This window comes from Coloeus monedula, assembly GCF_965178545.1.
Source record: "Coloeus monedula genome assembly, chromosome: 14".
NCBI classification, from domain to species: Eukaryota; Metazoa; Chordata; class Aves; order Passeriformes; family Corvidae; genus Coloeus; species Coloeus monedula.
The window spans coordinates 7,323,809-7,350,394 of NC_138794.1; the positions used below are offsets into that span (position 1 = coordinate 7,323,809).

Below are 26,586 nucleotides of genomic sequence, written 5' to 3' on the forward strand. Positions count from 1 at the left end.
AGCTCAGAAAGGAGCTGGTAATGGCTGGGGAAAGCTGCTGTTCTGCTTTCTCTCTTCTCCTTCAAGGAAAATAAATACAAACAGCACAGCACTGGGGGAGGGGATGGCCTGGATTACCATAATTAGATAGAAGCAGCCTTCTGGCAAAGGTTGTGCTGCTCTACTGACATGGTGTCTGACATCAGTCTTTCTGGTGTGCTTTTATTAAAAGATGTGTGCTGAAATGCCATGTGAGGATGCTCTTTCAGTAGGTGGTGGTGTGTGTGTAAAGCCCACCTTCACATCCTGTAAAGAAGCCTTGAAATGAAAGCAAAAAAGCCCAGAGGAAAAGTTTACCCCTAGTGACTTGCAGTGAAGCTTTTTTGTCACACTGTTAATGCCTCATTTTCTTAGAGGGATTATTTTTTGGATATTATGAGCCAAGTGTTGCTGAGTCTTTCTAAATGCACAGCAGCTCATTTTACATTACAGCTTGTGCAGCACTGCTGCTAAATTATAATTTTCAGTCTCCACCTTGCTTTATATTTACCTGTGGGCTGAAATAACCTACTCTGTATTACATGTGATTTTCTGGCCTTGACTAATAGGGGTTAAAAATTAAAAAGTTTTTTAACAGTGATCTCAGACTCCTTTCTGGTATTGTGCTGGAAGTGCTGGCATGGCGTTTAATCCTGGCGTGGCTCAGTGCAGTGTCTGCCAAGCTCCACAGACGGGATAGGATGCTGAACACTTCATTGCTCACCAACCTTTACCCCAGCTATGAACAAGTGTGTTGCAATGTCAAGAATCCACTGACTCCAGAACACCCGACTCCTTAGGAAAAAGCTGTGTTGTAACTATTTATGTTTCTTGCAAGTGTTATTGTTGGGTATAGATGACTTAATAGAATTGCTAATATGTTAATTATAGGAGTCGTTTGCATCTCTCTCATGGGGAGGAATCTCTGTGCTTCACTACAGAGTTGTCACCAGCTGAGATTTGAATGCCATGTGCTGTCTATAAAACTTAGGCTTGGTGATGAGCCTTAAATCTCTTGGTTAAAAACAACTTTTAAAAGTCACTTGGAATAACCTCCTCAGGTCAGATCAGGCTTCCTTTTTCTGAACTGCAGGTCACCTAGAACCAGAAAGGAATTTCTGCACCATCATGTTCCTGTTAATGGGGTTTGGGTCCTAATTTCCATATACACTGCATGTCTTTAATCTCAGTGGTTTTAAAGGAAGTTTGCCAAAGGGAAAAAGCATCCACCTTTTCTGTACTAATTGTGTGTGCACGCTCCAGCCCTCATGCATCCACATGTCCTTTGCCAGTGGGGATGCACCTGTGTGGAAATCCCCTTTGTGCTGCCACTGAGCTTCAGCTCAGCTGTCCCCGGTGGGAATCGGCACAACGGTGGCTGGAACAGTGGAGGGCACAGGGACAGCCCTGCCCGCTGTCTGAGGAAGGTGTGCACCCCCGGGCTCCTACTCTTCTCGTTGCCTGGGGCTGAGGAGGAGCTGGGAGCTGCCAGGAGCCAGCGGATCCTCCTGCTGAAGTGGGATGTGGAGCCCGGAAACGCTTCGCTGCCTCCCGGGGAGGGAGAGATGGGGGCCCTTTCAAACCATGACAACTGCAATTGTTCTCCCCTTTCTGTGCAGGGAAAGGGAAGGATGCTGCCTTGGAGATTATCAATGGTGCTCCTTAATCAAGCAGACAGGTTTTGACTCCTTTTGTCCCTCTGCTGGTTTTTTTTCTTTTTTTTTTCTCTTTTCCCACTGAACATCCCGAGCATTTTCACCCTCTGGCTTAAAGATCAGAGAGTGAGAGAGCCAGCTCTCCCCATCATGAATGGATTGCTCCTTTTGCTTGCTTATGCAAGCACGACATAAGTGTCTTTGTAGTGGAGAAAAAAACCCCACCAGCTTTTGGAAAGTCTTTATCATTCAGGATAGCCCAATGTGCTTGGCTGAGCTGCAGCAGAGCGGTGAGGGATATATTTAGCTCTGCCTTTGGCATTTGGGAGTCCTGTGCTGGAGTAAGTAGAAGTGGCCAGAATAGGCTGGGAAGCCTCACAGCCCAGTTCAGGTGGATATTTTGGATAGATACCTGCTGGGTGCATAATCCATCAGGTGGTACAGCAGCACCATGGCCTGGCTGTGCCTACTGCTGTGTAAATGTAATGAACACCCAACCCTGCAAGCCACGTTTGCAGGCACAGGTGGGAGAAGTGTGGATTCTCCATGAGAACTTCTCACATGCCTATTTAAGAGGAAAAAAATAAAAGTTGCTGGTCACAAAGTGAGGTTAGGGAAATATTTTTATGCTTCTTTGAAGCATGTCTTGGTAATCTGGAAGGGGCAGCCCTGTAACCATGGGAGTTTGTTGTGCCCCTTGAAAGCTAGCCCAGAGTTGGACAAACCGTATTCTGAGTATTCAGAGTTGTTTGAGACTCACTCTTAAACAATATGAGGAGCCTGGTTGTGTTTAGGATATTCTAGTTTAAGTTACTGCCTGGAAATAGATCAGTGTTTTAAATACCATGCATAGGTATGGAGAGTAGAGGAGCAGGAGTATTTTTCTTCCTTTCCCCATTTCTACTTTTCCCTGCAGGAAATAAACTGGAAAAGCTCTTTCACCAAATGGCCCTTCTCAAGGCTTCTCACTTAGAAAATCTTCGCCTTGGGAGACAGGCAAGCACCAATCATTTTTCAGTAGACTTGCAGAGGAACTCAAAAAGCTAGGAATGAATTTATTTATCTTCAGTATCACAATCTGTCCTTCACTTGGCTCTCCTGCACACTCCATGTGCTGGGTCTGTATGGCCTTGTCTATGATTACTGTGGTATTTGCTCATTTCCTGCCCCCCCCGCCCCCCCCAACAAGGGATAGATCCCATGCAGTTTTCACTCCTCTGTGGTACCTGTATTATCTTCTCTTTATCCAATGATCTATAGCTAGAATACATCTTGTGTTCCTCTCCCTGGCTTGTTTAGGCGAAAGGTTAAATTTAACATGGTTTAGTGCCTTTTTACAGCCACCCTGTGACTTGAGTGCACATATCAACATTGACGGTGCTTGTTTAGACATTTCATATATGTTTATATAGAAACATAGAATGGTTTGGGTTGGAAGGGACCACAAAGATCACCTCATTCCAACCTCTCTGCCATGAGCAGGGATACCTTCCACTAGAGCAGGTTGCTCAGAGTCCTATCCAACCTGCCTTGAACACTTCCAGGGAATGGGATGTTCACAACCTCTCTGGGCAACCTGCTCCAGTGCCTCAGCACGCTCACAAGTAAGGAATTTTTTCCTAATATCTAAACCTACTTTCAGTTTAAAGCCATTCCCCTTTGTCCTGTCCCCACATGCTCTTGTGAATAGTTTCTCTTCATAATAGGGAACATCACATTTATAGATAAGATATTCAAAGGAAGTGTTTAACAGCAGCACAATTGTCATGTCAGTCGGTGTGTTTGTGCCTTCTGTGCTTTGTCACCCTGCCTGTGTGTCCCACAGTTTGTGCAGGCCACTTTAGGAAGATAGACCTCTTAAAATAGTTATAAGCTGGTGGCCTGCACCAGCTTTGCTGCTCTGTACTTTGGAGTAAATCTCAGGTTGGTTCTGCTGGTGGATGGGAGCGGCTTGGAGCAGCTGGCAGCCTGAGCTGAAGAGCTGTGGGAGCCCAGGAACCCCTCTCAGGTAGAGCTGGCTCTGCCAGACACCCCTAGTCTGGACCCTGCTGAGGCCAGTGGGGCTGTGGGGACAGGGCGTGAGGCTCGGCTGACCCAGTGGCTACCCCTGGACCTCAGGCTGCTCACCCCTTTCTCAGGATCTATTAGATTGGAAAAGACCCCTGGGATCATTGAGTCTGACCTATTACTTTTCAACTCTGCAACTTGCCTGCCACTGCCAAGTGCAGTTTATTTCCACTGTTCCCAGTTACTGTAAAGGCTTGGTCTGAACTTGGCTTAAGCCAAGCCGGCGGTGACTTGCTGTTTCTGTGGTGTGTTATCAGGAAGCCTGGCAGGTCCAGCCAATGCTGGGATCGTGGGCTGCAGGGTGAGGAGGGATGGGAGTGGGGAGGGGCTGTCCCAGCCACCTGCCCGTGGCATTTTGGTGTCAGTGAGCTGTGGATGTGCACCTGGGTGTCAGTTACCCACAGCACTCGTGACGCTCTGGCCAACAATGCACAGGAGTTAAACATAACGGTTCCTGCAGTCATCCAGCCCCTGATGTTATATCCAGTCATGGGATAATCTGCCAGGATCCTTCTCCAGCCTTCATGGACTGGTTTTGCTGGTGCTGAATCCTTGCAGAGCTTGCGCAGCTCAGTGGAATGTTGCTGTTTGGATTCAAACTTGTTTAGATTCAAAACATTCACAAACAGTTCTTAAAGCTGGGAGGAGCTTTGCTTGTGGGAGGTTCTTGGGTTATTAATCCTCCTTTATTCCCCTGTCTGAATTCAAGTTCTGTCCCTCAAAAGCCACATTTTAAACACTGAGGCAGAATGGTCCCAGTTAGAGCTATTCCCCGGTCAGTTCTTGGTTTCACAACTGCTTATATTTTTCAGCTGTCTCACACCTTCTGGAAACATATCTACTGTTTGTTCTTACTGAGAGCTTATAAAATGATTTGCTGTTTGCAAAGATGATCCCCTATAAAATGAAGTCATATATGAATATTAAATGCAAAGTCTGGAGGCTTCAGGCACGTGGTAATTGCCTTTTAAACTCAGATGCCTCACTGTAAAGGGTCTTATCACTGCCTTTAAGCTACTTATTTCTTGGAAGGAACATATCCTTGGTAAGGAATGATTTAGTTTTGCTCCCCCTCAAGTCCAGAAGCAGGCTCTTAATTAAAACAGACTTACAGCCTGAAGTATTTCTTGGAAACCAGAGGAATGTATTTGGCTGAGTCTTTGCAGATCTCAACTTCTTTTAAGAGTTTCTCACTTCAAGGAAGTTACCAATGGTCCATCTGTTGCTTTCTTTTGATGTTCATGGGTGTTTTTGGAGGAGGGTGGTCTGGTTGAATTGTGATTTTTGTGACAATTAATTATAGCTTATCCCTCACTTATAGTTTAATTGAAAGTAGGTCTTGTTTGGATGCTAACTTAGGGGCATTTAACCAGGACAAATTCCGAAAATAACTTCTGAAAAGAGGACTTAGGTCTCCAGGTATATACAGTGTTAGACCTGATTTGACATCTAATGTTGCTAATACGTTACATTCTGTTGGCAGGTAGAAATGCTTTCCTGATTGTTGCAGTGACAGTTAGAAAGGATTATTTTATGGAAATAGGCCTTTCAGTTATTTTTTTAATCCGATCAACATAGAAATGAAGACAAACACATATTTTGCCTCAATAACAGGTTGTTCATTAAAAAAGAAGAATTATTTGCAACAGCCTTCAAAAGGATGTAACCACTTCTCATCTGTGTTTCTTTCCTTAGTAGGGCAAGCAGGTGTGCGGGCAAATACCTGCACATACAGATGTGTATGTCACCAGAGAAGTCTCCCTCTTTTCAAATGACACAGTTCACAGCCTGAAAAAAAAGAATTACAGTGTTCAGATAATGTTGTGGATAAAGCACGTGAATTATGGCTATCGATGTGCAGAGAGCCTGTGTCCCTGTGTCTTTGAAATAAAGCTTAGGGCTTTGAGGAACAAAGAGCTCCAGAGTGGGAGGAGGACATTAATTACTGTTCTGCGTCTGAACAAATACTGTCAGAGCTGTCTGGCCTCAGTCTTGCCTGGGCTGTTAGAATTCCTTCCAGCTATTGCTAATAAATCTGATTGAAGGAAAAATTGTCCTCCTCTTCCTGTGTGGAACACAGGATGCCACCATGGCTCAGGCAGAGCCTGATGTTGCCACTTCTGTCATGACAGCAGAGCTTCGGATGCCTCCAGATCCCGTTCCTTTGTGGAGGCCCAGCGGGATGGTGTCCTGCCAAGCCCTGCCCATGGACACCATCTGTCCCCAGAGCTGCTGGAGTGCCATTCCCAGGAGCGGTGTGGCACCACCACGGGTTATGGCTGTGGCACCACCATGGGTTATGTGTGTGGCACCACCACACTTTATGGCTGTGGCAATGGAGGGCTGTGGCAGACAAGGGGGGGGACTGTTGTAGAGCCTGCAGAACAAGGGGTGTAGTGGGACACCGTGTGTGGGGCTGCGTCTTGGGTTATCGTGGATCACCGCCATCCATGGACAGGGACAGGCAGGAGGGACTGGGCAGCCTGGAATGGCCGTAGTTCAATTTCCAGCCCTGCTTGGAGGAAGCATTGTAATAACCCCGTTCCCTCAAACCCAGGCTGGGACAGTATAACAGCAGCCATGGGTGACGGCTGCCCGCGCTCCTTGCGGAAGGGGCTCCGTTTGTGTCCCCTCAGGCTCGCACGGCCGCGCTCCCTGCGGTTCCCCTTGCCCGGGGCAGTGCCAGGAGCCTCCATCCCAGGGATCGGGCACGGCCCCGCGCTCGCAAGATGGCGGCGGAAGGGCGGCCGCGAAATGGCGGCGGCGCCTGAGGGCGCGCGAGTGCTGCCCCCTGCCCGCCTCCCGGCCCACAGCCGCGGATCCCGGGATTTGTCCTGTCCGGGAGCGGGACGGGCCCGGCTCCATCCGGGCATCCCCAGCTGCCCATCCCCGTGGAGTCGGATGTAAATGTACGCGTGCACATGCTTTGGTGGTGTTTGTTTTGTTTTTGTTTGGCTGTTTTTTTGTTTGTTTGGGGTTCTTTTGCCTAATTTTATTGTTTGTTCCTTGAATCGTGAGATCTGAGCAAAGCCTTTGATGTACTTTGTTACTTTTGTACAAAAGTAGGAAAAAAAAATAAAGATCTGTTTTCCCTCTGTGGAGTTTTCCTGACTCTTCTTTCATAGTGTTCTAAGTAAACCCTTAAATATCACAAACACATCCAGCTGCCGGTGAAAAGCTGACTGGGAAAGGGGTGCTCCTTGTTCCAAAAGTTTGTAGCATCACTGTCACTGGTTTTTTGTTTGTGACAGCGAGGTTTGAATGCTGCCTTACCAGCGCACGTATGATATGGTGTACTGAGATTTCAGCTTGCTTTTCTGGATTTTAAAATAAAAAGAGTAGATGTTGGGAGTGATTGGGCAAAGGTATTTGAATGTTTTGGCCACCTAAAATATTTTGGCCTCTCACTGTTTTGTTGAGGAGCCTTTATTTAAGGGGATATCCTGTGTGTTAACCCATTTGTATATAAAGATACTAAAAACAAAAAAAGAAGAGGGAAATATACTACTTGGTCATCTGCTCTCCCCTTACTGGCTTGAGAAATGCAGTCTGCACAGCACTGGTGTGATCCTTTAAACAGGAGCTGCCCCAGCCACAAGCCCATATAAGATTCTTTCTTCTGTCCTGTTGCTGAATTCATTTTTTTTGCAAGAAACATTATATTTAATATCATTCATGGTGTTATGGGTATAGCATTTGATACTGGCCTTTTCCAGAAAATGGGTATCAGATTTATTTTGAACCACTGGCCACACTAGGATGCAGTGGAGAGCCGTGCTGGAGCAACTGCTTATCTTTAATACAGCCGGATGGTCTCTGGATGCTGCAGCTCCCACTCTACCTTATTCTTCCTCGCTCCAAGGCAGCCACATCCTCCCAGTAGCACCTGCGCTGCTGGTTCTGCTGATGCTTCTGTTCACCTACCACCACTGCTTTTGTTCTGGTGATGAGCAGGAGATCCTAGACAAGGACTTCTGGGGCTGCACTCTCACCTGTGTTCATTGTCAGTCCTGCGAAGGAGCTGCCCCTGCTGCAAAATGCCAGTGCGGGGTGTCTCTTCAGGACTGCAGGGTCCACGCTTGCATTCATGCTTTTCCAAGCCTGTTGTTGTGGCTTGGATGTGTCTCAGGTTTGCTCGCTGCATATTTCACAGCTGTGTCAGTGCAGTTAAAATGTAACCTCTTCTTTCTCTACCACTAGTCACTCGGCATCCGAAGAAGCCTCTGGCTCTGACTCTGCAAGCCAGTCTGAAAGTGAGCAGGGCAGCGAGTCAAACAGCAGCTCCGAGTCCTCTGAGAGTCAGTCTGAATCCGAAAGTGAATCAACTGGTTCCAAATCCCAACAAACCCCTCCTGAAACCAAAGAAAAACCAGCCTCTAAGAAGGAAAGGATAGCAGATGTTAAAAAGGTATTGCCCCTGCTGCTCTGCCCAGACACATTACTCCTGTCCCACCACCAAAGGTCAGACAGCAGGACCTCGGTGAAGCTGTGTCCAACTTCCTGGCCACGTTGCACATGGACCGAACAGCCTCTGACCTCCAGTGTCCCCAGAGGCTGTCTGGTCTGTGTGCTGGAGCCCTGCTGGTGTCACCCTTGAGAGCAGGAGCTGCTGTGTTTGTGGAACAACCCCTGAGGCACCAGGTAGATGATGACAGGGCCAACTAGTATGAATGAGGGGTAGGTGCCTGCCATCACTACGTGATCCTGTCATTTCATTGTCTCCCTCTGTCTTTCCACTCCTCTCTCCTGTCTCTTCTCTCCCTCAGGAGTAGTAAAGCCTCCCCATGAGAAAAATAATCAGGGAGAAGGTTTTGAAGTTTGAACCACTTTGGGTTTTTTTACATCACTCTTCCTCTGAAAAAAGCATAGGGAAAAAAAAAAGAGGAAGAATGAAAAAGCTATTTAACTTCCATTATTTATTAAGTCCAGAACAGTGCTTCTTTGTTGTGGTTTTTTTTTTCCCGCACAGCTTCCCAGCACCTCCCTAGCAATACCCCTCAGATAGCCAGGTTTTCCCTCTACTTGCTGTCCAGCAGGAAAGGGGATTGTGGATGTTACTGCACATAGTGTCCTTCTTCATTCCCCGGGGCAGAAGCTGCAACTCAACCTGCTTTGCCTCAGGGATGGAGGCACCTGAGTAACATAGGGTAGTGTGAGGTGAGAAAGAGGAGCCCAAACACCATTTGGAGACAGGAACTCAGTGAACCGAGTTCGTTTGGAAGGAGAAAATTCTGGTTAGGTCAGCTTGTTTGTTTGTTTGTGGTGTGTAACTATCCTGTTGTTCTTAGCCATGGGTTGCACTGGGCGCACAGTTTGCTCCTGAGAGGGAGTTTTATGGAGAAAGTTGCTATGTATGTAAAGGATAAGGAGGACGGACCATGCTTCCAGCCTGCGCTCCCTATGGACCTGCTAGGGAGAAGTGAAGGATTTTGTTACCAGCTTCTCCCTCTCACAAAGCTCCAGGCTGCTGGCTCAGGTTGTGGCTAAATGCTCCAGTGTTCGGACTGCCAAGGGAGGATGAGTTTATAAGGCAGTTGTGGTAACACTATATTAAAATTTGTGCTTTATTGTTGAAAGGTGGGCACCAAAGGAACTTTTCTCTCCCTCTGAAGGATTCAAAGAGCATGTCCCGAATAAAAAATGTTAACATTATCCTGTGAGGAAGTGCATCCATATACAGGGTGATAATTAGTACGGATGAAACATGAAAAGGTCAGGGCACCCTCTAATAAGAAAGCCTCTCCCTTCCTTAATTTCTCTGTTAATGGGTGTCTTCCTTAGCTAGGGTCTAACCTAGGCGTGTTGATACCAGTTCCCCTTGAATAACCAATGCAATTAATTATTATATTATTGTTTATTTGGCATTTGTCTAGATACACCCCTAAAGGCAAGGTTAATCTGTATTAGGTGCTGTTAAGATTTGTCATGGAAGTCGCTCCCACATTCAAAACCCATGCCATTTAATAGATGAAAAGACAAGTTCTTCAAATGGTTTGGGGAGCATTTTGATTTATTCTTTCATGTGAATGTACCTCTGTACTTGCATGCCCAACAGATAACACACTGTCACAGTCTGTTCCTTATCCCATTACTCCTTTAACAGAGGCAGAAAAATTGCTGGGCTGCAGCCTTTTATCCATCATGCTCTCAATCCCAATCACTGCTGCGTCTGGCAGTGTATTTTGATTTCCTTTTCCTGCCAGTGGCTTGCAGAGATATTTGAGGACTGGAGACAGAGAGAATGAGAAGGAAATGAATAGATGTAGAGAACTAAGAGAGTAAGCTCTGCTGAGGGAGAGAGGAATTGCTGGTATAGGATTTTGAGGGGCATGGTGGTGGTTTGTGTCTGCCGCGTAACTCTTGTTTCCTATGTCACCAACACAACTCTGCATTCATCCCCCTTAGGGCATCCATTCTTGTCTCCCCCTTCTCCTGTCCACCTAAAAGAACAGTTGCATGCTCTTATACACAGTGTATTAAACTGGTGAGGTCCTCGTTTAACAACAAAGAGCACAACTATTCCCAGCAGTGACCTCTGCACATCTGTGTGCCCTGCGCTGCCAAACCACATTCCTGTCAGTGCATTCAGGAGAGGAACCAGCAGCCACTGCCTTGCCTTGCCAAAGGACAGGGTATCTTGCTCCATTTGCCGTCCAGGCTGGGCCACAGAATTCACCTTTGAAGTTGCAGCTGGCAATGTCTCCAGGCAGCTGACGGGGCATTCCCTATGGAAAGGAATTGTGCTGGAAGCTGTTAGTGACAGAGAATTGCCCTGTTGACGTGGTAGGTCTGTTCATTCCACGTCCTCCATACCTTTGGGTGCCTCCATACCTTTGGTACCAGTGCTGCAGAGGGCTGGTTACCTCAACACTCTGTCCTCCAGCCTGAAGGAGCTGGAGAGTGATTTGTACCTTGGTGGAAAGATGGACCACTGTAAAGATAACACTGAGATAAACACATGCTGCTTTAGAATGGTGCCAAATACCCCAAAATAATAATAATCTCTTTCAGCCAGTTTTTTTAAAGTGTCCATCTACTGGTTGCTAATTCCCTAATGGTTTTCTGTTGATTTTTTTTTTAAACACCATCAAGCTTCTCTAAAATGTCAGAAATAATTGGGGTGAAGCAGGCCTTCTGATGGTCTGTTTATTTTGCAGATGTGGGAAGAATATCCTGATGTTTATGGGGTTAGGAGGTCAAACCGAAGCAGACAAGAACCGTCACGATTTAATATAAAAGATGAGGTAAGGAAAAAAAAGGATGAGGGGTTACTGAACATATAAAACCAACCAAACCCAAAGAGCAAAGGGAGGGCTCATCTGCATTGCCTTGTAAACACTGAGTCCCAGCTTGGTGCATGGATGTTGGAGCTCACAGTTGAGGTCCCAGTCCTGCATCTGGATCTGCTTGGCCTGAGACCTGTGGAGTGAGCGGGACACTGCCTGGGCTGAGATCTGCATGCACTGATCTGATTGCTGGAATGGGGCGTAATGCAAGTCATGCTCTGCTGTAGGAACATCCTGGAGAGGAGTCTGTGTAATAAAAAAAACAGGACAAAACCAAAACGCAACACAAATCCAACCAGGAATAAAGGAAAGTTCCCAGAAACACCTCATAGCAAGAAAATAGTCATTGCCTAACCTGGAATGGATCCCACTAATAAATGCATTTGTGTGTGTGCTGCTTTGTGACCCATCACTTTTCTTTGGTTGAATACTGGGTAGTCTTTCATGCTTCAGTTGGAGGTGGCAGTGGTCAGAGCCTGGCAGCCAAACCTTCTAATTGTTCCTGTTTCAGAACACTGTTGGTTTTTTTTTTTTTTGAAGATGTAGGAATTAGGTGCCACCTTCATTTGCATCTGACAGGTTTTCTGCATGGAGCATTTCATCTGCAGGTCTTCAGGAAGGTCGAGTAGCTATAGCAGAGGGGTAAGAGAACCAGAGAGAGGCTTTCGTGGAGAGCTTGGGGCTTGGGGCTGGGAATCTGAAGATAAGCAGCAGACTTTGAGCAGAGCAGGAGCCCAGTAGTACTCTCTGATTCGGGCTGTTTGTGCTTCACCACCAAGATGTGCATTTGGATGCTCAAGGGGTCACATGCAGGTCTCCAGCTCCTTGCCCTGGTGCGTTGTTGCTGAGCCTTGTGGCACCCCAGTGCCACCAGCTGCCCCCCCAGACTCCTGTGCTGGCTGTCCCGCAGAGCAGAGGTCAGGAAGGGGCTCGGGGTGCACCATTGACATAGCTTTTGTTTTCCTTTTCAAGTTGGCAGAGGCTGGGCTGGCCAGCCGCCCCTCTGTGCGATGCCCCGGCATGCACTGTGCCGGCGACCTCACACCCACCCCAGAGCTCCGCTGCACACCCCCCTGCCCTCTTAGGGGCCCAGGTAAGTCCCTTCTTTTTTTGTTTTACAATATTACGTGGTTTTGCAAATGTTGTTTTCTTTTTCGATATCTTTATTTCCTACTACTTAAGGTACAGTAAAAAAAAATTTAAAATCTGAGATGCAAAAACTTTGCTATACCACAAAATATTGTAAAAAACAAAAAAACCCCAAAGGTCCTCCAAATGACCCCCACTGCAACTTTTGTGAAACAGCTGAAATTAAAAAAATTGGAGCACCCCCTCACCCCTCTCTCCCCAAAGAAACACTGACTGGTCCCCACAGGGCAACTCGCATCTGCAGCAGAATCTGATGGAGGGTGCGACCTGTCAGGAGCACAGTGCTGGGGCCTCGCAGAGAGCAGGAGGAGATGGAAAGTCTTGCTTTTGGAAGACACCAAGAGGGAGGAAATAGCATAGCTCAAGTCTGCGTGGTGCTGAGCACTCCTTGCTGCTGCTGGAGGTGGCAGAAATCCAAGGCACGTCTGAAGATGCTTTTTGCCTTCGCAGGGTCAATCCTGTCGCCAGTGACCTGCGCCTGTTGCTTGCTGCTTGGGACTTCCAGCACAGTGTCTGGGGGCTTGTAACTGCCTTCTTCCCTAATGCTTCTCTGCAGATTAGCAAAGAGCATCGTGCAGGCAGCGTGGCTCAGAGACCAGAGCAAGGATGAGCCATCCCAGCTCCCTGCACTGCCCCGTGACTCACCTGTGCGGGGGAGATGGTGCACAGGTGGAGGTGGTTCAGGTTTTGGGGCCCTTCTCAATCACCATGTCCTCTGAGAGCAGCATTCTGGGTAGGGTTATTTGTGTGTTAGAAATGGTTCCCTTCTGGGGATTTCTGGGCTCCTTGTGTAGGTGTCCGAGGTGCGATCAGGGAGGGTGATAACTCGTGATCAATACCCAGGCGTGGGCTGAGCCATTGGGGAAGTGAAAGCGCAGCTTTGCATAGGAGCACAGAGCTGCTCAGGGGCCCAGAGCTGTCTCCAGGAACAAGAGAATGTGTAAGGTTTTTAGTAAAAACACTACTTCCCCAGGCATTTGCAGTTAATAAATCAGCTTCAGGTTTCAGCCAGGGGATGTGAGGAGTACAGAACCAAGTGCCTTTTAGAGTATTCAAATTGAAAGGGGGCAGATTTAGGTTAGATAGATAAAGGAAATTCTTCCCTGTGAGAGTGGTGAGACCCTTGCACAGGGTGTCCAGAGAAGCTGTGGCTGCCCCATCCCTGGAAGTGTTCAAAGCCAGGTTGGATGGGGCTCTGAGCAACCTGGGATAGTGGAAGGTGTCCCTGCCTATGGGAGGGGGTTGGAACTGGATGGACTTTAAGGTCCCTTCCAACCCAAACCATTTTATCATTCCCCATGTGATTCTGGGGCAGTTGAGAAATTAATGTGCCCCAACCAGACAATATTTTTGCTATAAAAAGAATAGCTTCAGATTGAATTTGGTGACAAATGTCAGTGCATTTTTTCTGTCAAAGAGAGGCCTGAAGTCACGCACCAGTGTGTTCTAAAAATACAGCTGCTTTTCCTATTGGAAAAAAAAATCTGCTCATTTGCATTTTGGTCAATGCTTTGCCTCATGTATTTCAAATGTTACTAGTCTCACTGAGAAAGAGTAGTTCAGCAGACATAAAACTAACCTGATGAGCTGAGATTCTCCAGCTTTTCTGAAGCACTAGAGCTTGGCTTGCTCTGAAATAAGCAAGTCCTCAATTTGACTTTAGTCTGAAATACTTACTGGCTCTGTTTAAGCAAGTCATTGTCTCTCCTAATAGGTCCAGAGGCTCACCTGGACCTCCTCTCCAATGGCCTGGAATCTCCATTTCTCCTGCCCTGGGCTAGTGGCAAGGACACTCGTGGATAATCTATAGGAGCAGAACTTTGAATTGTTCCGTGTTGCTCTTCTTGGTGCTACATGTGCAGCATCATTATGTTTATCCGGCTTTGCTCCACGGCAAAATGCAGTGTAATTAATCTAGTAAAAGTGTGTGCACTTTACGTGCTGGGAGAGGGAGAGAATTGATGTGAGGAGTCAGTGAGGCATGGAGAGGGAAGGCTGATCCCTTAAGCTGGAGATGGGGAAATTTTAAGTGGCCAGATCCTAGTCCAGCTGGAAGTAGTGGTGCAGGAATAAGTTAGGTAGATTTGTAGTGTTTGATAAAGGGGACCTAGGGGAGGCAGGTCATCTTTCCCCTTGGCCACAGCAGCAGCACCCCAGCGGGGCAGCCTGAGCCCAGCACTGGCACTCGGGCTCTGGACTGAGCAGCGTGACCCGAGCACCTCCTGCTGGGCTGACAAAAACCCCACTGGGGACTGGGGACGGACTTTGCCAGTCTAGCTTGTGTCATTCAAGGAGGTGACGTTATTAAAATTCAAGTTGCATGGGATTTCCCAACCAGTCTGTTCCTGATGATGGTGGTGGTGGGCAGACAGGGCCTCGGGCGTACACTCTGGACCTGGCATGCCCTGGCTCTCTGGCTGTCCTCTGTCCTTCCTTGAACAAGGAATTTATCACCAGGAGACACGATGGAGCAGGGAGGAGAAGCTAAGGAGCTGCTGTATGGCACTTCCTAGCACTCCGTACTGGGATGGGGAGGATGTGGGAGCACAAGGCAGGCAGGTGACTCAGGCTGGGGACTGGCTGTGTCAGTGGAGATGGAGCTGGGCTTGACATGCATCCAAAACACACAATGGTGTCTTTGAAAAGTGTAAGAGAAGGCGGCTGAGCTGCAGTTACAAGTTACATTTTTCAAGGTGGAAGAGGGGAGGAAAAGTGGAGTCATGAAGAGATTGTCATCAGCTTTGTAGACCCAGCGACAGAGCAGGGAGAGAGTACAGGCATTAGAAAAATGGACACTAGAAGCTTGGAAAAGGGGATTTTGGCACAGAAGTGGAGTTAATTTCAAAGAGCTAAAGGTTGTATTTGGTTTTCTCCCAATGTGATCTTCTCTGATGCAGGGCAGAACAGAAATCCATCTCTCTTTACTTGTGGCTTGCCAAAATAGAGCAAAAGTAAATGGGCACTGAGGGACAGCTGTTAAAATCATACCCAATTAGAATGGAAAAGCTTCAGAAAGTGGGTAAGAGATTAAAAGAGAAAAGGAAAATTGAGGACTTTTGAATTCTGTGTGTCAAAACAAATCTGTGGAATGCTTGGCTTGTGTTGCAAGGGTAGGTAGGGCTCTCCATGGTGTTTGCCAGGCACTTGCTTCATGCTTGGTAAATGAGACAGGGATTTCATGCAGGCCCGTGAAACAGGTGGATGAACACGTGTTTGTAGTAAGATATGGTGCAAAAGGTGTTACTGTGCCACATGCAAATCTGACACCAAATCCAGGAAAGCTCATGGTCAGACATGGAGTCCAGTATTTTAGTGGATTTTAATGGATACACTGATGCAAGTGAGACAGGCCTTTCTATGGGTGGAAGGAGAGCTGGAAAATGGGAATGAAGGATGCACGTTGCAACTCACACCATTTCACAAGATCCTTGTGTGCACAGCTGTGTGAGCTCTGTCCAGGAGGGCAGTGGAGGTGTCAGAGGATGCAAACTGTGGTACCCACGGTGATGGACAGACCTGTCCATCATGGCCTGGAGCCAAAGCTGAATACTGTGGCAAAAAGCAGCTAGAGGCGGAAGATTTCTAGTAAGTGTGTGTAGCAAGCAATCTTGGAGGCTACTTCTGTCATTTTAATACTTCTCTAGAAATTTCACATGGGTTTCTTCAGTTTTGTCCCTGCCTATTTGTGTTTTCTGGGGGAAGATAAGAAGTCATGTTGTCTGTGTGGTGATCTGTTTACATGGTTGACTAGTTTTTATGAAAATGGGGTTGTGTACAACCAGCATAAAGAGATTATTTTAGCTATCTTGGTCTGTGGGAATTAGTGATGCCCACTTTTAAAATAGTACAGCAAGTAGTTAGAATAACTCTAGATATATTTAGCCACAGAGACTTCACTGGTGGAAACTGTAGGACTAGGAGGAAGGAAAGCAGCAGGACACGGCTCTGACCCAGTTGGGTCCTTGGTGACTTTTGCTGTGGCAGAAAAAACCCAACAACAAGACAGGGACACTCTTTTGATGAGAATATTACCTTTTTATGACAATATTTTTATTTCATTCCTTGTAGGAAGTTTGTGCAATGAAGGCAGAGATCATAATGCATTTGTTGGGATAAATTCACCCATGGGTTTGCAATCCCTGGGGTGTTGCACACACTGCAGGTCTGCCTGGCTGCTGCTGCCATGGTGTCTCTTGGGCACTGGGGGTTTATGCTGAGGGGTGGATGGGTCCTGAGCTTAGGGACTCCAGGATAGGTGATGTTGTAGAGCTCTCCAGGCTTCCTGCAGAGAGTTTCCTTCCTCACATTGAGAGCAGAGCAGCAGGACTGTGCAGCTGAGGTGGTGGTGCTGGGAGGCAGCTGCTCTGCACCAAAGCGTCCTTCAGGCTGCAGGGGAAGGAGCTGGGCTCAGCCCACGGGCACGTGTTTCACTTGCATCCTTGAGAAGACAGTCCAGAGTAAAGCCTACAACCTGATTTTCTTTCTTTTCAATTAAAGGCAAGTAGCGAATCTGAAAATGAGAGCCCAAAAAGAAGACGCCAGAAGCAGTTGAAAAGAAAGTAAGTTTCTAAGGAAAGGGTTTTGAGTGGTGATGCTTTGGTTTATTTCTCAGTACAGTAGCACACTGGATTGTTCGATAGGAGCTGTCAACATGGAGAGCTTGTAAAATAAATAAATACTTTAATATTTCCAGTAATAATACTTTGGATTACTAAAATTGAAGCATGAATATGGATCTATTGATGGATGCAATTTTCCAACTTTTGTTTGTATTTTCCTACTGTGCTTGTGATGGAATCTGAATGAGTCAGGTTCACTTTCTGTTGTCAGTCATTCACTCTTCCATCAGGTTACTGATTATCCTTCAGAGATACTTAAAACTGTTTAATCCCTTCTCCTCCCACCTTTTTGATTAACTGAGAATAAAATGCCAAATTATTATCCTCTTTTATCTTTTATAACCCTCTGTTAAACAAAAGAACTTCCATAAAGAATGCTTTGGATGTCTGAGCATTGTAAATGAGTGCACTTACAGTCATGTTTTACTGCCTTTTTCCCATCTAGGAAGTACCTTTTAGTTTTTCCAAACACTGAAGTGAAGTAGGGAGCCATGAGCTGCCTGATGGAGAAAATCTAAACACAGCCACATGATCCTGCTCACTTTCTCCTGCATCTTGTTTTTTAACTCTTCATTTAGCTGTAGCCATCAGTGCAGGAGGGAAGGTGATAAAGTAGAGGGAGGACTGTGGTAATATGAACCTCTCCTGGTCAAGGAGAATGATCTTTGTGGACCCTCTATGTCCCCTTGGAGAGAGGAGGGGCTCCTCCAAAAGGCATTTTGGAGCTGCAGCTTTGTTTTGAGTTGCCCCCAGAGAATGTGCTTCCTTCCACTAATGGTGCAATGTGACTTGGCTTCACACTTGGAAACTTGAATTGACAGGAGAATTTAGATGTCTGGACACTCGTTGTTCCATTTTCTGGGCTCCAAGGCGCTCATGTAACTGTGCACATTGTGGCTCGTGCTCTGTGACAGTGAGCACTTCTCTTCAGACCCTTCCAGCCCATCTCAAAAATGCAGAGGTAGAGAAAAAAAAAATCAATCAAAGCCCTTGCCCACCCAGGTTTGACCAGTACAGCTCTGCCACCAGCATGTGGTTGCATGTGGTAAGAGCTGCTCTCACTCAAGGCAATCCTGCCTCTGTGTGAACAAAAGCCCAGGTGACTGAGACCCCCCAGGTGTTTGTTCAGGTGTTTGTGTAGAAATATCATTGCCCTTCATGACCTACATTTCTGACCACAGAATTAAATGGAAAAGAGAGGTCTCTGCCGGAGAAGAGGATGAAGATGGAGGGGAGCAAGGCACCAGTGGAGAGAGTGAGCCTGAACCGAAGAAAATTAAAGCAAGAAGGCCTGTCCAAAGGAGGTAAGGAATGGTTGGTTCAGTCTCTTTTTCTGCCTGTGCTGCATGGAGAGGAAATCCCTGTTTGTCACTAACGAATGTGTATTTTTCCTGCAATATTACCCCTGTTTACGGCCTAGTAAACCTAGGGCCTAGTTACTCCCTCATCTCCCCATCTCATGCTCCAGTGAGCAATAGAGTGTTTTCCATGATAGAGCAGATTAAATCCCTTAGGAGTCTAATATTTGAGACTCGTGCTTCCTTAAAGACTTACTAAAGCAGATATTTACACAAACCATGCTGTATTATGGCTTTATTAACTCTTATTTTAGAACAGTGGCCAAAACTGGTGTTAAAAAGCCCCACAAAATCCAGCGTGGGAAGAGGAAGAAACCAGACTCATCTGAAGATGATGATGATGATGAAGATGATGAGACCCCCAAGAGACAAACTCGGCGAAGAGCAGCCAAAAATGTCAGGTGTGAAGAAGTGTGGGATTGCTTGGGGGTGAGAGCTGGCTGGGGAAGGGGGAGCACTGGGGGCCCTGACTCCCTGTGTGGTCCTGCAGAGACCCAGCTCTGCCCTGCAGAGACCTGTGGTTGAGGTGTGGCTCTTTTGACAGGTTCATGCTGGGAACATCCTGGTTTACCTCGTTTTGCCATCTGTGAAGGAGGGAATGTTTACCAGTCCCTCTTAGAGAAACGTGAGGAGGTTTGCATAATATTTGTAAAGCACTCTCAGATGAGATTAATAATTGCAAATAATAGATGAAAATGAGCAAAAGGGAGGAGCTGTGCTGGACTGGACCAATTGTCTGAGAGTGGCTGATAGGTAATGCCCTGGGACAGAGTGTTGAGACAGGGTGGAGGTAAAGCTTTATCCATTCCCCAGTGTACCTTCTCACCTTTCGGGCAGTCCCAATAAGGGACTTGCAAAGAGCCGTTCAAATGATATTTTGTGGTGGTTAAACATTCATCAAAGATGAGAAGTGCAGTTCCTAGGGCAGTGTAGGCACCCGTGCAGCCTCTGCAACCTCCATAGAATAATCTTTCCCTCAACAGTGGAGACTTTCTCTGTTATGGCCTTGCTTCTGCTGCAGAGATTGTTCCACTTTATGAATCATCTGATGTTGGCCATGGTCAGAAAAATTATATGGGCAAGATAGAGGATTAGTCTGATAAAGTGTAGCTGTTCAAGTGTCTTGGGGAATAATACTGAATGGATGACTTAAGGCATGCATGTGCTGAACGTGCACTGAACCACAGGATAAATGCTGGAGAAGGTGCTCCAGTCTGAGCCATTCTCTGTGTTGGTGGGCTGGGAAGAATCAAGGGTTTTATATCAGTTTGGTTTTGATCTTATTCAGCTACAAAGAGGATGATGATTTTGAGACGGATTCTGATGACCTGATAGAGATGACTGGGGAAGGTGCTGATGAACAACAAGACAACAGTGAAACTATTGAGAAAGTCTTGGACATCAGGCTTGGAAAAAAGGGAGGTGCGTGGCTCTGGAAGAAGCCTTTATTTCTGATGGCAACTGCACGTGCTCATGGTTTCTTTGAGCTGGTGCAATGCTTTTGTAACTTCAAAGTGGGGCCAAGGGTTGTTTCAGTGCTTTTCATCTTTTCCTCTGTGCCTCTTATTTATGTCTTGTAATATGTAATAGCTTTTGTAACATATAATATTTAAAATCCTAAAATCTCTATAGTTTATGTACTCGGCAGCTTTCATTTAGCCTGCACACATTTTAGAGATGCAGTCATTGTTCTGCAATTTCTGCTTTTCTTTGCTTTGAAATATAAAACAGATCTAAGAGAGTCAGTTTTCATGGCCCCATTGACAAAGCCATAATGAAAATAAAGCCAATGTTTTGTTCTCAAAGCCTTACAAAAATGTTTTGTAAAACTGAATGGTTGTGAACACTTTCAAGGGGCCTTTGAATTATACTTAAAGAAAAGCTACTTATGACAGCTTTAAAAAGATTCTGCTGTAGGGAAAACTTTTGTGTGCCTGCCTTACAGAGTTGCAGAATCTGTCGGATGCTCTTTGTGCTCCCACAAAAGATGTATTACAAGAGTAACTTCCTGCTCTAATGCAGTTAATGCCCAGTGGTTGATAATGAAGGTACCAAATGCAGGCTGGTCTCTCTTGCAGCCATTGGAGCTTCCACCACGGTGTACGCAACCGAGGCCAACGGCAACCCCAGCGCCGACTTCGACCCGGAGAAGGATGAGGGGGAAGTTCAGTACCTGATCAAATGGAAGGGCTGGTCATACATCCACAGCACGTGGGAGAGCGAGGAGTCCTTGCAGCAGCAGAAAGTGAAGGGCCTGAAAAAGCTCGAAAACTTCAAGAAAAAAGAGGAGGAGATCAAGCAATGGTAGGCTTCACTCCAGGCAGTGATTTGGCCTTGGGCAAGTAATTTTCAGCCAGAGGTTTGAGGAGTCATGACTGAAAATGTTTGATTTCTTCTTACAAAGTATGTTTCATGTGCTCTCTGGTCTCTCTTTGCCTGCTGAGGAATGTCCCCCTCACAGAAATGATGTCTACAGTGTGGATGGCTGTAAAATGGAGAGGGCAAGGCATAAGTTCACACTATTGCTGCTTCCTGGGCTTAAGAATTGGGAGAACTGGTGACAAATAAATGGTGCACAGACTCGCCTGGCCCAGGAGGTGCTGTGAGGGCTTGCAGCCTTACTAACTCTTGTTAATTGTGGGCTTCTCTGTGTACAAGTTTTTGCATCAGTTTATGTCCAGCTTCCCCAGGAACTATAATGGGAAGCTATGGTGTATTTCCAAAGTGGTAAAGCTGGAGTAGCAGCTTCCATCTCTATTTGATTCCTGTTTTGAGACTGATTCTTGCATCAGAATAAGGCAGCATTTAACAGGGAGGCAATCTCAACATCTATGACATTTGCTTCTCAGCAATAATTCATAATTATAGGAAATTTAAGAAACATGTCATATAACAGTAGTTTCCTCCTGTGACTTGTCTGAATGTCAGAGCCGTGTAGGCAAGTAGATTTTCTATATGTAACATCCATGAGCACTATGACAGAAGCATTATAGTGGGTTGCTTTTTTCTTTTGGGTTATTTTGCATCTAGGCTGGGCAAGGTATCACCTGAAGATGTAGAATATTTCAACTGCCAACAAGAGCTGGCTTCAGAGCTGAACAAACAGTATCAAATAGTGGAGAGGGTAATTGGTAAGTGGAGCCAAGACTTTGGTAAAGGGGTGAAGTGGGAGTGGGAGCTTTAATCCATGTGACAGCAGAAGGAGTGTGAAGCTCTCTCTTCTTCCCTGTCCTCCAGAATCCTTGAAGAAAAAAACCCCGGTATTTAGTGTATTTCATTGTGTGAAATTTAGGAATTTGGACAGTAGAAATCCAGGTTTACAGATTTGTATTTACAAGCAATACAAATAAGTGACTCTGCTTGCCTGGATTATGGGATGACGCACTTGTTTCTGAGGGGCTGCTGAAGTTCTTTGTCTTGAACCCTTTGGATGCAAGGTGTTTGTTTCCAAAGCAGCAGTATGGGCGTGGCTTTTGTGAGGACCACTTTCCGGGGTGTGGTTGAGGATGGGGTTAGGCTGCAAGGCAGCTCAGGGGTGAGATTTTCATGATTAATTCATAAAAATATAAACAGAACTTACTGAGTGCTTTGGTAATATCACAGTCATGTCAGTCAGAGGTGCCAGCACCCAGCTGCTTTGGGAATTGGTGTGGAGAGCTGTTTAACCTATTTCCAGTAGAATTCCTGTAAAAACGTGGGTGTGAGGCAGTGATCGCCTGCCCTGCTCCCTCTGCTGGCTGCCAGCATTCCAACCCTCCCTTCCCTTCTCTCTCCAAACACAGCTGTGAAGACCAGCAAGTCTGCCACGGGACATTCAGATTTCCCAGGTAAAAGAGCATTTTTTTGCTCTCTCTACACTTTTCCTATGAGCCAAGAGCTGTCCTGTGGCTGTCCAGGCAGTTCAGCCTGTGAACTGCACTTGTGGTTCAGCTGCTCAACCTCAGGTGCTGAGCTTTGGGCTTTTTGGCATATTTTACAGCAAACAGTCGCAAAACATCCTCGAATGACCCCGAATACCTGTGTAAGTGGATGGGGCTGCCCTATGCTGAGTGCAGCTGGGAAGATGAGGCTCTGATCAGCAAGAAATTTCAGCACTGCATCGACAGCTTCAACAGTCGTAACAACTCCAAGACGATTCCCACCCGGGACTGCAAGGTTTGCTGGCTTCTCTTCTTTCCATTGCTGGGTTCCTCCAGGCTGGGGGAAGATGCAAGCAGTGGGAACATGAAATTTTTTCAGGATAAATGTCAGAGAACATTTTCCCGTCCTCCCACCTGCGTTTGAAGGGTTGTTTGCTGTTCTCGTATTGTACTTCAAGCAGAATGCGAACCCCTTTGAGTTTCATTTACTCTGTGCACAGTGAGAACGTTATGTCCCCCTGGGGAGTGGGAGGCTTAATTAATCCTTGCAAAGTGCTTCCTCCTCAGAAGGAGCTGCAGCAGTTTTAATATCAATTGGATGAAAAAACAGCACACCTGGGAAAAGAGGAAGCCTGCAAGATGCTGATGCAGTGAAGGAGAGGGACAGGAATAATGGGAGAAAAACCAAAAGAGGACAAAGAAGGAAGTGGAGCTTGTTCCAACTCCTGTGCATTTTGTGCAGCTTACTACACTCCTGGGGGACTCAGAGCCCTGATCATAAACCAGCAGGCAGCAGGCAAATCACAAGAAATGCAGACAGAAGCACTGGCTAGGAAAATGTGGATGGACTTGAACCAGTGAAGAGATAGGCGCTCTTTGCTGAATTCATAGATTTCATTGCTGAATTTTCAGCCTTTCAGCTACTGACTATTTGGTCTTTTTCTTCGATAGACTTATGGCAGCATCTCTTTCAGGTGTTGAAGCAGAGGCCGAGGTTTGTTGCCTTGAAGAAGCAGCCCTCGTACATCGGTGGGGAGAACCTGGAGCTGCGGGATTACCAGCTGGAGGGCCTCAACTGGCTCGCTCACTCCTGGTGCAAGTATGTACAGAGGCTGTGATGTTCATTCTGTGGCTCTTTTGTCCCAGAAGGATTTGGCACTCCTCTTTTCAAGTGAGGTCTTTACCTACCCTCCTTCTGCAGCTTGGAAGATTCCAAATATTATCATGCCTGGCTGCGTTGCAGACACTACCTAGAGCATGAATTTAAGAAACCTTGTATGAAAACAAAAAGCATTTTCCCTGTCTGGGCCTGTTCACATGCTGAATTTGCGTGAGTCTGGCACATATCAGCCCTAGATTTCCATTGACTTAATGGGAAAAAAAGGTTTCTGGCTCAATGTGCTTTTATACTCATTGAAGTCTTTGAGAAATGTCCTTCTAAAATTAGGCCACTGATTCCCCTCTGCCTTTGCCTGTTTTCCTCCAGTTTGGAGTCATCATAGGTAATTTTTGCATGTTATTGTGCCATGTTCAGTCTGGCTGTCCCTGGGATCCACTTGGAATTGTTCAAATAACTGTTTTTGCACTGCCCCTCTCTGTCCTTGTTGTGGATTGCTGTTCACGTGGAGCACAGTAAATTCAAAGTGGCAGAAACATGCACTCAGGCAGCATTTTTGTTTGTTCTCTTTCTCAGGAACAACAGCGTGATCCTGGCTGATGAAATGGGACTAGGCAAGACAATTCAGACCATATCATTCCTGTCCTACCTGTTCCATCAGCACCAGCTGTACGGCCCTTTCCTGGTGGTCGTGCCCCTGTCCACCCTCACCTCCTGGCAGAGGGAGTTTGAAGTGTGGGCGCCCGAGATAAACGTGGTGGTTTACATTGGAGACCTCATGAGCAGGAACATGGTGTGTAATCAGAGAGCAAAGGGTGAGGGCTCAGGGAGAAGCACTGGGTGCAAAGCAGCAGCTTGTGTGTGATGTGTGTGACACAGTCAGCTGGAGAGGCTGGTGGATAGTGCTGGCAGCACTGCAGGCAGCTGGAGCTGGTGTAGCTGAGCATGTGGGTGTAATTCCCTGCTGCAGGGAATTTTCTGCTTTATTTTTCCTCTTGGAGTGAGTGCAGGAGTACTGGCTTCTCTCAGAATCTGGAAGCCAGTACTGCTCTGGGCTGAAACATGCAGTGAGGAGTCCAGCAGTGTAGAAGTGCTTGTCTTCAGTGTTTGGAGCTGTTCAGACAACGGAGCACACAAGTGTTGGGACTCTAGTGGTGTCCACAGTGAGGTGATGTGTTCATTAATGTCACAACAGCAAGCTGACCTTATTTTGCTACCTGTGCAAGGGCAGTTGAACAATGTGTGCACTAAAACAAGTTGTTCCTAGGGCACATTGAGCTCATCAAATGGCACCTTGGAACAACAAGGGTTTGGACTTGGTTGGAGTCTCTGGCTACAGCTACACTAAAAGAACAATTGTTAACTCTTTCCTTTTGATAACATGTGTTGAAGTCAACTTTTGTGTCCCCTCACAGATACGTGAATATGAGTGGATCCATTCTCAGTCTAAAAGATTGAAATTCAATGCACTTATCACAACATACGAGATCCTCCTGAAGGATAAGGTGAGTAATGGTCCAAGGATGTTTTTACTTAGACTTTCTCTCATTTTCAAATGGAAAGCCAGTCCTCAGCTAGTGGATTTCACCTCTTCCCTCTGTGGTGATGGAGAACTACAGCCACTATTTGCTTTTTCTTGCCAGTAATGCACAGGGAATGTGGGGCACATGTTACAGTGTCTTCACTTTTGTACTGCACAGTTGTGCTATTCTTTTTACATGTAAGACATCTGGCAGTATCCAGCAGTACCTGGATTTTTACCTGGTTTAATTTAGGCTTGTTAAGAGGACAAAACATTACACTGAACCTCTGGCCGCAGTGTTAACAGTATTTTCATTTTTACATCCACAAGAAATTTGTCGGCTTAGGAAATATTCATCAGCCCTGTCAGTGTATCACTGAGTCCTAGCAGAAAACAAAAAGCTTAAAAACAGAAAAAAATTAGAATCAAAACTCTTGGATTATCTGAACTTTTTAGGCTTGTTAATCTGCTCTCCTGTTCTTGCTGCAGTGGGACTAGTGCTACCCAGGGCCCCAAGGGTATGGAGAAAGTGGGGAGTAAAGAGCTGGGAAAGGACTGTGCTTTCTGGCTAAAGCAAAGGAGGATTAGAATAGGTGTACTTGCTGCAAGACTACTGAGATACAGCAGGAGTGTGTTACAGCATGGCTAATTTCCACCGGAAAAGACACCGGGAAGACACCTTGGTCCCCAAATTTTGTTAGCAAGAAAATCCTGCAAGCATCCAGCCGCAGGGCTGGGGCAGGACACGCTGGACAGCACACACTGCAGGGCTTTCTGCCCTTGGAGAGAGACACATGTGCAAGGTGGTGGGGCCTGTCTGACCCAGCGTCTCCTCGGCGCCTGTGTTTTTTTCCTTCTCTTCCTCCAGACTGTTCTGGGAAGCATTAACTGGGCCTTTCTAGGCGTGGACGAAGCCCATCGGTTGAAAAATGACGACTCCTTGCTGTACAAAACATTGATTGATTTCAAGTCCAACCACAGGCTGCTGATCACCGGCACCCCGCTTCAAAACTCGCTCAAGGAGCTCTGGTCCCTGCTGCACTTCATCATGCCAGAGAAGTGAGTCTCCTTCTGGGCCTTCCAAGAAATGTCTCGGTCCATTCTCATCTGTTAAATAGGCTCAAGGGAGTGCAGAATGGCAGAAATCCCTGAATTAAATCCCTGAATTAAACTCAGTGGTGTGACAGCAGTGACAGGAGAACAGACATTAGTTGGGAAAATCAAAGGTTAAATAACTAACACAAGGAGTATTTCTGGCAGCAAACTGAATGGGGAAACCTGATACATGGCTTTCAAATCTGTCTGCTGTCTTCCAGCCATCTCTAAAAAGCTAAACTCGTTTTAAGAAAATCTTCTCAGCCATTTCTGAGGTTTCCTGTACACTGTGGTTCAGGCACCCCTGCCAACCATTTCATGGCAGCTCTGGGGTGCTGTCTGGCTGATTGTGTGTCTACAGTGTAACAAATGTTTTGTTTTCTTTAAAATAAAATGAGCTGTGGGCATCTCTAAGGCTAAGGCAAGCATGCCCCAAAGTTCACTAAAATGATGTTTGACTGCAAGAAGAGCTGTCCCCCAAATTCTTTTTGTTGGATCACAGAAAGAGTGAAGGAGAGGCTTGAGGTCTCCCAAGTGGAGGAGAGCGGATCTCCACATTTCAAAGGAGCTGTCAGAGGAGCCAACAATCCCAAAAGAGCCTTCAGAGCAGGGTAAAACAGTCCAGTTGTCAAAGCCCTGCCTCAGGGAGGCACCGCGGAAAGTTCAGAAACTACTGCCAGGTAAATGCCAACAGAGTAAAATAGTGGGGGACTTGGGATTTTGGGTCCTGGGAGTCAGTGTGGAGCTCAAATATAAGATGTTAGGAAGGCATCTAAGCCCAGAGAGCTTCTAGCTTTGCCAGCCATCTGTTTAGTTAACCTGAGCAGAGTGAACCTCTTG

At 46.4% G+C, this 26,586-nt stretch overlaps 1 protein-coding gene across 1 annotated transcript in view; it reads left to right on the forward strand.

Annotated features, from left to right (window-relative positions):
* CHD2 (chromodomain helicase DNA binding protein 2) overlaps positions 1-26,586 on the forward strand; it is a 55,036-nt gene that overhangs the window by 6,639 nt on the left and 21,811 nt on the right. The window contains exons 3-16 of the mRNA XM_082290611.1: positions 7,941-8,148; positions 10,898-10,984; positions 16,673-16,734; positions 17,976-18,098; positions 18,407-18,553; positions 19,441-19,574; positions 20,231-20,456; positions 21,183-21,283; positions 21,935-21,979; positions 22,132-22,307; positions 22,987-23,111; positions 23,706-23,922; positions 24,545-24,634; positions 25,520-25,710. Coding sequence (XP_082146737.1) covers positions 7,941-8,148; positions 10,898-10,984; positions 16,673-16,734; positions 17,976-18,098; positions 18,407-18,553; positions 19,441-19,574; positions 20,231-20,456; positions 21,183-21,283; positions 21,935-21,979; positions 22,132-22,307; positions 22,987-23,111; positions 23,706-23,922; positions 24,545-24,634; positions 25,520-25,710 — 1,932 coding nt within the window. The remainder of the gene's footprint in view (positions 1-7,940; positions 8,149-10,897; positions 10,985-16,672; positions 16,735-17,975; positions 18,099-18,406; positions 18,554-19,440; positions 19,575-20,230; positions 20,457-21,182; positions 21,284-21,934; positions 21,980-22,131; positions 22,308-22,986; positions 23,112-23,705; positions 23,923-24,544; positions 24,635-25,519; positions 25,711-26,586) is intronic.